Consider the following 12,597-nt stretch of genomic DNA (forward strand, 5'->3'; position numbering starts at 1 on the left):
TTCTGTCATCCCTCAGAATAAACAATCTAATGCCTGATAAAAATCAACAGAACGGTGTCCTGTAAAGTATTACTTGAATTTATTTCTTAAACGGAAAAACGAATGTATTGAAAGTTATGAAGTTCCACACTTCATAACTCAAACATAATTTTTTTTAATTTTATACATTTTAAATAAAACTGTTTACAAAGAAAAGTTAACCAATCCCTTTGAATGCTATGGCTAAAATCTGCTGAAGGTGAAAACGTCTTTCAGGGAACCGGCTGAGTTCCGACAGAGTTTAAGGCTCAATCACCAGCTTTGAGAGAACGTATAATGAGAGGAGAACCTGCCGAGGCCGGGCTGTGCCATCCCTGCGGGGCCCAGAGCTCCAGGAAGCAAGGTGACAGTGCAAGATTACCAAGCATGGGGCCATGGGGTCTGGGGAAAATGACTAGAAAAGAGGGGTTCGGAGGCAGTAGACGGGAGTATGGGCTGTGACGGCATTGGATATCTAAAGCAATCTAACTTTGAACCTGGACTACAAAAGACATGGGACAGTTGAAACATTATTTCTCTACTGCAGTCTTATGCTATAAAATGATGCTGCACCATTTTAAATTCTTCTCACAAACCAAAAGGGCTTCTTGCCCTGGCTTAGTGTTGATCATCACATAACGATTACTTCCCATGCAGTCCATGAGTATCTTAGACAAAAAGAATCCTTAATTTCCTACCTACAGGATAATGTAACCTTGAAAAATTAAGCATAAAACCCAGTATTGTATGTAAAAGGGCATCTTACTAACAGTCTGACAGCTATGATTTCATTATCAAAAGATGATTACATACATTCTCAATCATGGCGAGTAATTACACATCAAGGTATCTAATTCTTAGTATATTTCCCTCTGAATTATTCCTTAGAACTCTGGGGAAGGACTGCATCATAATTAATGAAAACATCCAACAATTTAAACAAAAAGCCTATGAGTCTTTAAAGAGCATTCTAACTAAAATGCTCTCGTTAACACCATTCTATGGACGAGCTGACTGTGATCTCATTCAAGAGAATCTGCAAAAATGGCTGTTATCATCTAGTTTTCTAAGGGAACACATACTGTTAAGAATTTATCCTAAATTTCCCCCAATAGTCTACAGAACCACTTATTGACATAGGTGATATCATTATGACATCTGGAAGAAAAGTGTCACCATTTTCCAGAATAGAGAGAAAAAATGTCACAAAGTATTATAAAGGAATCCAAAACAATAGATAGAATTATTATCAATTGATAAGATGGAATCAGCTACAAAGACTACTTTAAGAAAGAATACTTCTCCCGACTCCCTCTGAGGATAAAAAATGTTCCAGATGAGCAAAACAACAAATGTAGGGTAGATCTGCTATTTGAAGCAGGTGATGAGAGAGGAAAACGGAGAGAAAGAGCTGCTAGGTGACCTGCTCTTTCTGTCTCTTCACGACGAACGAGGACGTAGCATGTGGGAATGAAGCCGGGCCTGGTCTAGCTCGCTCTGAGTCTGTCTCTTCACGACGAACGAGGACGTAGCATGTGGGAATGAAGCCGGGCCTGGTCTAGCTCGCTCTGAGTCTAGTGTTCTCAGCTCTCTGATGACCAAGGAGTAAAACTTATCTTTCTGTCATACAAGCCAGAACTCTGGCAATCACGATACTTCCTGTGCATTTCCATTCTAAATTTTGTTTCCCAAAGAACAGTATGATGATCATCAAGAAGGGGCTGTTAGCTGGAGCCAACATCCTTAACTGGTGTTCAGATTCTATTTTAGAAGGGTGGAGGCGGGGGGGGAATAAATTACTGACCTTATTTGAAAATACACAGGCAAGTTCCACTTATTATTGAAGCTGTGATAGGCGGGATGTGCTCTTAATCTTTTTACACTGGCCTGTGATCCACATTGCCGTTCAAATGTTCTTACAAAATCCATACTTATGGTATATTTCTAAAATAAGAACAAACAGGTGGCATTTTCATTTTAAGTGAACTAACCAGAACTGGGATCATATAGTGAAAACTGTAATCAAGATAAAGATCAACACACAGAATCATAGTTTCTAGATCTGATAAGGACCTTATGGGATCTTCCTTCCAAGGTCCCCGCTGAAAGATCAAGTAATGCCCAAAGTGGTTCTGTGACGTGCTCAAGGTCTTAGGTGGCAAGCCCATCAGGAGACCCAGGCATCCTAAGTCCAGTGGTCTTTAAGCGACAGCTGTCCCCCATCTTCTAGGGCACCCCTAACCCAGTCCATTGGAATCACAAGAGATTGCAGATTAAGTGGTATAATTTTCATTGCCTCTCCAGAAGAAGAAGTAGAAAATTTTAAAAAGGAAAGAAAGACTCAAACCATGTGAGTAATTACATCCTTTTTATAGATGGCACAACATGAAGACTGACACGAGGAATCCAACAAAACCATTAACAGCAGAAGCTAACACTTAATATTTATCATCCTCACACAGTGCTTAAAATTGTATTACTTACTTTAACCCAGAAAACTGCCCTACCCGGTAACTACTTTTATATCATCCCCCATTTTATAAATGACGCTTCCTCTTCCGCTTAGGCTCAGAGAATTTACCCAGAAACAAAGCAAGGAAATAGGGGAAACAGAACCCTCGCCAGTCAGCAGTGCAAAACTGCAGTTGCACATTCCTTTGGCGAGGGCTCTATTCCCCAGTCCCCAGGCTCTGGGGAGGACACTGCAGGACTTCCATGTACTTCTCATTAAGAGGGACTCTGTTCTGGGTCACCAAACCAATCACCTGAATATGATATCTGTGCTTATGTGGGAACTTTAGTGCAGTAAGACTACCACAGGTGTTCAATTTCTTTCAACTGGTTTTGAGCTACACTTACTGAATCCCCTGAGTGTGGTCTACATGTGTGGAGTTGAGACAAAGAAAGGTATTACTCATCCCTTTTGGGATAAAACTATACCCCTGCATATAATGGGTGTTAAAAAAATACAAAAATATTTTTCTCTTCACAAAAGCATGTCCCATAAAAACTGAAAGCTGAAAGCATTTCTTGCAAAAAATGTTTGTACCCGCAAACATTAAGTATTGGTTTAGAATTCTAAAGTTGACATTCTAGCAGAAAGCTTTATTTCTGAGCTGAAAAATCTCCTGAGCCTAACACTATCAAAATGATTCTCTAAAGAGGAATGTAAAGGGTCTTAAACTGCTAATGCTTAAGACCTCATATTGTTCAACATACTGTAACATGGGCCAAGAGAACAGATCAGTGGTATTTCTGGGATAATAAAGCTCCCAATTTGTTGTCTTAGCTGTTTTGAAGTCTAGCAGGCCCCAGGCTCACCACACTCACCTTGTGCCTCTCTACACTTTAAAAATTAATAAGCAATTTGACCAAAGAATTAGAAAAAGAAGCAAATAGAACTTCTAGAAATGAAAATAAGGGTAAATTGGAAACAGGTGAAAAGGAGTTTAGACAAATCTGAAGAAGGAATCAGTGAACCAGAAGAAGCACAAAGAGACAAAAAATTTAAAAGTGAATTCAGGAAACACAAAGGATAAAGTAAGGAAGTCTAATCAAAAGTTCTAGAAGAAAATAACAGAGGAATGAGAAAGAAGCACAACTGAAGAGTTAATGAATAAAAATGATACAGAGCTGATTAAAAAAACACCAATCCTCAGATTCAGGAAACCCAACAAATCCTAAATACAATAAATAAAAAGAAGCCCACACTAGATTATCATAATGAAACAGCATACTAAAGTCACAGACAAGATTTGGGAAAGAAGGCATTGTAACTACAAAGAAACAACAATAACTATTTTCATAACGGAAGTCAAGAGACAATGTTCAAAGTGCAGAGAATTCTACTTCCATCAAAACTGCCTTTCAAACACAAAAGCTATAAAGTTATTGTCAGACATACAAACTGAGGGTTTATCATAAAAAAGTGAAATTTATTATCAACAGGCCCTGCTAATAGATGAATTTCAGGATGAAGGAAAATGATCCAAGAAAAAAGGTCTAATATCCAAGAAGGAAGAGTAAGCAAAGGAAATGATAAACATGTGGAATAATTCTGAGAGGAGAATGATGACCATGTAGAACAATAAAAATAACGCCCAATTTGGGGGATTAAAAAAAGTCAAAATAGAAATAAGACCCTGGAAACAGTAATAGATACTATGGAATGGGGTGACTGTCATCAAAGTACTCTAAGATCCCTGTGCTGTTTGGGAGAATGAAGAACACCAGTGAGCTTCAGATTCTGTTAAGTAACCACTAAGGTTACTTAATACATAAAGAAATAAAGGGTAGAACTTCCAAATTAGTAGAGGGGAAAAACAGAATAAATGAGGAAAACAAATCCCCAAAAGTCCAAAATACAGAGAAGGCGGAAAAGGAAAGAAAAAAAGAAGGGAGAAAGGAAAAGAAGGAAGAAAAATGGGACAAATAGGAAGAACCAAAGAATATATCAGTCACTACGATCATTGTAAATTTAACAAATTACCTAATTAAAAGACAAAGATTGTCATGTTGAAGAAAACAATCGAAAAACCAAAAATCAAAATCCAGAGCAGGAAGGAGAGGAGAGGCACCGAGGGGCTGAGCGACACGAGTACTGAGCAGGAGAGCTGGGCACGGACTCAGGCCGCCCGGCCGAGAGCCTTTATTCTTCTCCAGGACACTACGTACTATCTTTAAAAAATGGTACAACGGAAAATTAACATACGAGTCTACTTCTGAAATATTAACCATGAAGTCTTTTAAATGATGTTTTTTTTTAAAAAAAAAATGAAAATATCGAGGCCTCCTAATCTTTCAAATTATAGAGGACACTTACATATTCAATTTAAAATCCAATCCAATACGTTTTCCTTCAAAACGATACAGTAGAGATCTACAAACTTAATTTTTCATGGAAAACAACTGCAAACAGCCTTGTTTTTAATGGTCCTTAGGATCTTTTTAAAAATTAGAATATTCAGATCTAGTCACAACTGCATCTAAACTGAATTTTACTTTACATTCTAAAAAATATTCTTAGTCCTTGAAGTTATCAGAGACTATGACTTGAATAAAACAGTGTGTGTTTTAAGGTAAATGCTTGCTACGTAACTCAGACTGTGGTTTTTCCTAAAACCACAGAACCAAGACTGTGCAGAAAAGATATGATTATCCTAAAGTCTCAGGTTAACATCTTCAAGAATCAAGACGATGGAGGAAAAGGTACCTGGTGAAAGGCATCGGGATTCCCAGGATTAAAAAGTGAGGGCAATTTTTCTTCTAATCCTCGTACTATTTCTGGCCAGACAGAATTCACCAAAAAATCATATCCGGGAACAGTATTGCCTTTTTCACTGTAAGATAAGAGGAAAATTTCAGTCAAATACACCGGAATCTTCTACTTCCAAAAAGCAAAATTCCACTATGGTGTTTTTATTAAAATAAAAGTTCCTCAGCCTAAAATTTATTTCAACCTTTTTTAAAAAACGATATTTGTCAATTAGTTTGTTCTTAGACCCAAACTTCTATTTCACTCCTTGATTTCATTCTCATCTTGAACCTGACACATCCTCTGTGTCCTGACTCCTACATCTATCTAACAAGTAGTAAGCAAGCTGGGGTCAAGGATAATGGAAAACTACACCGACTTCACTTGGCACAATTTTCTCCCCTAAAATAGGCTACCATGTTTATACTCTGTCTTGAAAAAGAAGCAGTTTAATACCACAGGAAAAGCAGTCTTTGTGGGACTTCCCTGGTGGCGCAGTGGTTAAGAATCTGCCTGCCAATGCAGGAGACACGAGTGCGAGTCCTGGTCCGGGAAGATCCCACACGCCGTGGAGCAACTAAGCCCATGCGCCACAACTACTGAAGCCCGTGCGCCTAGAGCCCGTGCTCCGCAACAAGAGAAGCCACCGCAATGAGAAGCCCGCGCACCGCAACAAAGAGTAGCCCCCGCTCGCCGCAACTAGAGAAAGCCCGCGCACAGCAACGAAGACCCAACGCAGCCCAAAATAAATAAATTTATTTTTAAAAAAAAGAAGAATTATGTTACATCTACTCTGCCTGTGCTCTGTAAATGGAACAATAAAGCCTACAGTACAGCACATATATTTTTAAAAAAAAAGAAAGAAAAAAAGCAGTCTTGTATTCAACCGTAACACCACTCAACTCTACAGCACTATAAATCACGCTAATTGCCCAATTACTAACAACTTTCTGATTCAGCTATCCCTAAGATTACCCTCAGTTCTAAAGTTCTATGACTATTTTACGTAAAATCTCGATCACAAATCTTAATACAAAAAACTGATAACGGTCATGTTTTTTGTGTGTGCATGCTTTATTCTGCATTTTTAGCCAAAAGGCTGGACTCTGGGTTTCTAATTCACAAACTTAGATGAGAGATAACACTGAGATAAAAGCATGCACTCGGGAGCCAGAGTACGTGAGTTCAAATCTTGGGTCATTTAACTTCTCTGTGTTTTGGTTTCTTCATCTTCAAAACAGGGATGATAATGATACCTACTCACAGGGTCATTCTATGGATTAATATTTGTAAAGCATTTAGGATGGTGCCTAGCATACAATAAGTGCTATGTTAATAGTGGTTAAATACACAAGTACATAAACAAAAAAGGCACGTTCCTTAAGTTTCTCTTGAACTTAAAGACCTGTAAGTAGCTTTAAGCAACACCATCTCACTGTTCGACCCACTTTGACTGTTCCATTATCGATATGCTCTATATTAAGATAATTGTCTTTAAAATTGATCATCCATGCAATATACGGTCTTATTTTTTAGCAAAACGGGGAGTTGTGTAGCTAAGTGGTGATAACAAATTGGCATTTAACATTCTGATAAGTATTAAAAATAAACAGTAAAAATTTTTCATAATTTTCCTGCTTAGCAAAAACTATCAAGACAAATAGCTTATTCAGCTTTACTGTTCAGAAAGAGCTATCAGATAATCTCATTCTATAATAGGCAAGAATTGACGAGAAATTACTGGCGGGATTGGAGGAGGGTCCAGGAGGGAAAGAAGATGCCCGTGTCCCACACACCCAATTCCACGTATCATATCATATACTTTTAATCATAAGAACTAGCTCTATTAAGGTATCGGAAGAAGAAAAAACAGAATTGAAGGTTTTAAAATACAAATGCACAGAATCTGAACAACACTGAAGGACAAGATCACCTCATTCCCAAAGTAAATGTCTAATTAAAGCCCCAAAGAAAAAATTTAAATCTGTGAGATCAACAATTAGAAAAGCTAATCCACATTCTTCGGAAGATAAATCTTGAATGTTGCTGGTGTCCCCAGTTATAGAGGGCACCCGAAGGCAGAAGCTGAGCAAGGGAAGGTCAGGAGCGCAGGACAGGACGATGGGGCCTCAAGCAAATGCAGATGGCCCACCAAGGTACAGTTTAGATTCCTCACATTTCTGAGGTTTCTACATGAATTCTGCCACACTGAAAACCATGGAAAAGAGCATGTGAGGCTTTGTAACTTGACATTTCAGGACCAAGACTAGGCTTGTCAAATCTAATGACTGGTTGTTTCATAACTGTGGCTTCTTTAATCTTACCCCATGACTTCTATTAAATTCTTACCCCAAATACAAATCCAACTAAATCTTCATGATTACTAAGCAAAAGTGGCAAAACAAGGCTTCATTTGAAATCGTGTAGTGGAAATAGGGTACTTCACAAGTCAAGCAGCGTATTTGTTCCCCAGATTTTTTTTCTTTTCAAAGAACAAAAATTCAAGACCAAATATAATGTTTACTTCATGAAGACAGGGACCTCATTTGCCTTTCTAATGCTGTAAATAGGTTAAGTCTTTCATCCTGCAAACACTGGGTAGTTGCTGTCTTCAAGACACCGTGCCAGGAGGGAGGTGTGGGCTGTGCAGGAGGGGAGCACGCTGTTGAGATGGAAAAGGTGAGAGCAGCATGCAATGGCCTGCAGAGAACAGGATTAAAGGGAGATATCAGGATAAAAGATGGTCTCTTGAAGGAAGTGGCATCTGAGCTGGGGTTTCACGTGGAGTGACAGGTCAACAAAAAGAGGGAACGGGAAAGGCGGAGGGGACTCTGAGGAAAAACACAGACCCGCCCAGCGTGTGCTGGGGTGGGCAAGTGCAGCTGTGTGCTGGAGAACAGCAGGGCGAGGGTACCACAGAGCAGAGTGCTCCACCCGAGGACCACCGGGGCCAGAGCACAGAGGGCCTTGTGTGCTGATCAAGAAGCCTGCATTTTCCACAATGAGCAATAAGAAGCCACTAAAGACTTAGGAAGAAGGCAGGGCATGAATCTCAGAACTGTGGGTAAATGTGCTAGCAGAGGGGCAGACTGAGACGTGAGAGCAGGTGGGGAAAACCTGTTACTGTGGACAGAAAAATGACAAAGGCCTGGACCAGGACAGTGGCAATGGTGGAAGGCAGTGGGGTATTTACAAAACAGAACTGAAAACCATGGAAATCAGACAAAAGGAGGGAAAACTGAAGATGACTTTAACCACAACATCTTATAAAACCCGCTGAATTAAACTGAATTGATATTTATTAGCAGATTATGACATTAGAATAATGGAAGGAAACCAACTTTTATTTCAAACCTAGTTTAGGGAAATGACAGTGTAGGAAAGGGCAAAGCACAGGCTGTGGATTCAAGAGAGACACACCATTCACCTCCGTTGCACCCACTACAGTTTCCTTCTCTGTAAGACGAGGCTAACGGCCCCTGCCCAGCTCAGAGCGCTGTGCTAACACACAAACAGGAAAGGGCATCTGAACCCAGTCCACACGAGACTGCAATCAGCAGGGCACGAGCGGCTCCCAGGAGCAGGCCCTGACTGCGGGAGCTCTGAGAACAGCTGCTCAAACTACCTTGAGGTGGCTCCTCCCGTGACCTCTCGAAGGAGGCGGCAGTGGTGGGGAACGAACTCCAGGAGCTTACTGTACATGAGCTGAAGATCACTCGGATGAGCATCGACAATCTGCTCTACGATCACCTAGTAAAAGGAGCATCATTTTTAAAAAAGACAAGTATGAATTACATATCGCAGGGAAAAGAACAAAGAAAACCTTAGAAGTGTGTTTCCTCTCGCCTCCCTCCTCCCCAGCTGACGTGTTTTCTAACAGCAACAGCCTGACTCAGAGCTAGTTCCAGGATTCGGGTGCATAGCCCTGACCTGGGGGAGACACAGGCTGGGTGACAGACACTGGCCTGAAGCTGAAAAGCCAGACACATTCGCCTGTTTCCCTCCTGAGCTTGAAAACGAAATAAAACGATGGTTTCCCATGACAACAGCTCCTTGCTGTCTTGACCGTGGCCTTTTCTTCTAAACACCATTATTCAGATTAGGGGAAGGTTTGAGACAGAGAAAGATGGAAGGAAGTATATTTTATTTTACTTTATTATTATTTTATCTTTTGTGTTAAGGCTGAGAATCAAGAGGCGAATAACAAGCATATGAATTTAAATAAAATTAAAATGTGGTCATGGTTTATTTAATATGCCACTGAAACATCAAATGTTTCTTTAATTTAGCACATTAGGTTCAGTTCAATGAAAACCAAAGGCATAAATTAGTAACCATTTTCACTGAGTGATAAAGAAATAGTGTAGGTAATTTGTCTTTTTCACTCCTATAGAGAGACAGCTATGAAATACAACAGGATACAAACAGAGGAAGTTGACAGATCATTTATTTTTAGTAATCCTAATGAAAGCTGACCAGATTATTGAAATTAATCCTTAAGTTTCATTTTTATCAATGACATTCAATTTTCCCCATTTATAAATGGGAGACTTTCACCCCAAAGTCATGGTGAGTAGGGCTTTGTACTACTGGACAGAAAGAGCATCCACACTGATGTGGCAGTGAAGAAAGTCTGCAAACACTGAGGACGGGCCTGTGACTTCCATCAGTTTGAACCAGACAAAGCTGCCATTTTTGTGTCGGAAAATGTTGAGTATTGGCAACTTCATATGGTACAATCTGTGATATATTCTGGCTGTTCAAAGGCAGAACATGCTTACTTCCCAAATTTTAACTGCATCCTCGTAGGTGAAGGACACTGGATGGCCAAGTTCTGGGTTTAAGGTATTACGCTGCTAATTTGCCTATGAAAGCCCTTCATCTCCCACCTTCTTGGCCCACACACTCCTCAGCGTGTCTGTGAAGACAGCCCTCCATGCAGACCTTCCACGCTCAGGGCTCTTGGCCCGCTGTCCTACCACGAGGCACTTTGAGCTGCGGTGCTGGCATCTGCTTTACTTGTTCCATTCTACCCACTAGACCAGTAGTTAAAAGATTCGTTTTAAAAACTTTATTGGCAAATAATTTACATAGCATAAAACTGACCTAAAAATGTTCTGATACACACCTTCTCCCTAGGGAAGACCTGCCCCCTACTGAATTAAAATGATCCCTGGGCTATGGCATCACTAGAAAATACGAGAGAGAGTGCCTGACTCCTGCATGCTGGTGGTAACCACCAGGGACCAACCTTTTCTTACAACTGATGCTGCAGTAACTATGAGAGTCTTTACAGAAGGACCTCTGATCCACCCTCACGCCCAGTGAAGCCTCCAGGACACAGCAGACGCTCTATGAACACCTGCTCAATGAAGGCCTGGGGGTGCACAAACCTCATCCACGTATGGTTTCACTAGGACTTGACCAACTAACGCCTCCGCGTCCCATGCCTTGTCAATCGTGGCGTAAGTCCGTAAGCAGTGCCGGATCACATCGACACTGGAAGTCCGAAGACCTTCCAGAAGGAGGCCTTCCAGTGACTGCTGTAACATGGCTGTAATGCCAGCTATACGCTGCAAGAAAAACAGGTAAGAAAGCAGCTGGAACAATGTCTAAAGACTCAAATATATACATAACAAATCTCTGGCGGCACTAGAAGAGAATATATGTAAAATTAAAATGTTAACATTTTCTGGAGCGTAACAATGAATCTCTCCTCCACCCCACATCTCTTTATAAGTAAATCTTTGCTATATCAAAGGATTTAGACAGAATTGCAGAATGAAAAAAAAAGTTATTTTCCTCTTAAGCTACAGAGTAAATCTGACAAACATCATGAATCTAAAGCCCAGTCGAGAGTTTTGGATAAATTAACTCTGACTACATCATACAGTGTGTCAAGTTACATGGAATTTAGAATTAATTTTACCCTTATAATTCAGAGAATATGCCTGTGTTTTTACACAAAATCTACAACATGTGACACTTAGGGGCAGGGGTCCAAAAAACAAAAACTGAAGGAAAAAATTCAAATCTAGTTTCAAAATCCTGCAGATCAACAATTATCACAGGCATTACAGGCATACCTTGGAGATATTGCGAGTGTGGTTCCAGACCACAATAAATCGAGCAGTATCACGAGAAAGCGGGTCACTGGGATTTCTTGGTCTCTCAGTGCATGTAAAAGAAATGTTTACACTATACTGCAGTATATTAAGTCTGCAATAGCATTATGTCTAAAAAAACAAGGTATATACCTTAATTACCTCAATTAAAAAGTACTTTATTGCTAAAAGATGTTAATCATAATCTGAGCCTTCAGCGAGCGGTAATCATTTTGCTGGTGGAGGGTTTGAAATATTGTGAAAATTACCAGAATGTGATACAAAGACATGAAGTGAGCAAATGCTGTTGGAATGGCACTGGTAGGCTGACAGACTTGCTTGATGCAGAGTTGCCATAAACCTTCAATTTGTTTAAAAAAACAAACAAACATATCTGTGAAGTGCAATAAAGTGAAGGGCAATAAAATGAGGTATGACTGTATCAGGTAAAACCAAAATTATTTAGCAAATTCCTAAATACCAAAGTGTGAAAATCTAAAACAACACTTACTGGTCTTATTTTGTCCAAAAGAGGCATGCCTTTGCTTTGAACAGCATGAAACTGTAACTGGTTAAATTCTGTGGCAATTCTCTCCAAAATCTGTCCAGTCAGAAGTGGGCTAGTAGAGACAATTAAAGAAATTTAACTCCTAAAGGTTTTAAATTTCCAAGAGAACACATCACATGATTAGCAATGGTGATGCTTCAGCACCCACTGTGTTTTTCCACAGCCCCGTTACAAGGTAGAAGCTAAAGCATCCTTCATACCATCAGCTTTCATAAGTCACACACAAAGCATGTTCTAGGACAGTGGGCAACTACTTCAGTATAAGCCACTGACGCTGCCTGGCCTCAGCCACAGGGTCCAGGAAAGAAGCAGGAGCTGGACCAGGCCATTGTGGGTGCGACGGGTATTTCCACCTCCTCCCCCAGGATCTCCCGTCCGTGGCCTTCTTCATCTTTAACCTCCCTTCCCTCTCTTGCCCCATCCTAGTATTTACACCTGAATCCCCTTCTACTACTCTGTCTCACTCTCTCTTCCTTTAAAATACCTCCAGTACTTCTAAAATACCAAATACTGCTGTCTCCTTAATAAAATAAAAGCGGCCCTCTAGCAGCAATACATCAAATAAGTCAGAAGAGCTCTACATTTTCTTTTACCAAAGAGCTGAAAGAGCAGTCAATCTGTATTCTCTGGGTCCTAGTGAGAGGACATTCATT

The 12,597-nt window shown here is 40.2% G+C and overlaps 1 protein-coding gene across 1 annotated transcript in view; it reads right to left on the bottom strand.

Moving 5' to 3' along the window:
- The window catches only part of COG2 (component of oligomeric golgi complex 2), a gene marked incomplete at its 5' end in the record, with an annotated part of 41,503 nt that overhangs the window by 12,332 nt on the left and 16,574 nt on the right, over positions 1-12,597 (bottom strand). Inside the window, 5 exons of the mRNA XM_079707743.1 lie at positions 1,823-1,962; positions 5,231-5,357; positions 8,898-9,022; positions 10,666-10,845; positions 11,888-11,996. Coding sequence (XP_079563869.1) covers positions 1,823-1,962; positions 5,231-5,357; positions 8,898-9,022; positions 10,666-10,845; positions 11,888-11,996 — 681 coding nt within the window. The remainder of the gene's footprint in view (positions 1-1,822; positions 1,963-5,230; positions 5,358-8,897; positions 9,023-10,665; positions 10,846-11,887; positions 11,997-12,597) is intronic.

The sequence above is a fragment of the Hyperoodon ampullatus genome, assembly GCF_949752795.1.
Source record: "Hyperoodon ampullatus genome assembly, chromosome: 1".
NCBI classification, from domain to species: Eukaryota; Metazoa; Chordata; class Mammalia; order Artiodactyla; family Ziphiidae; genus Hyperoodon; species Hyperoodon ampullatus.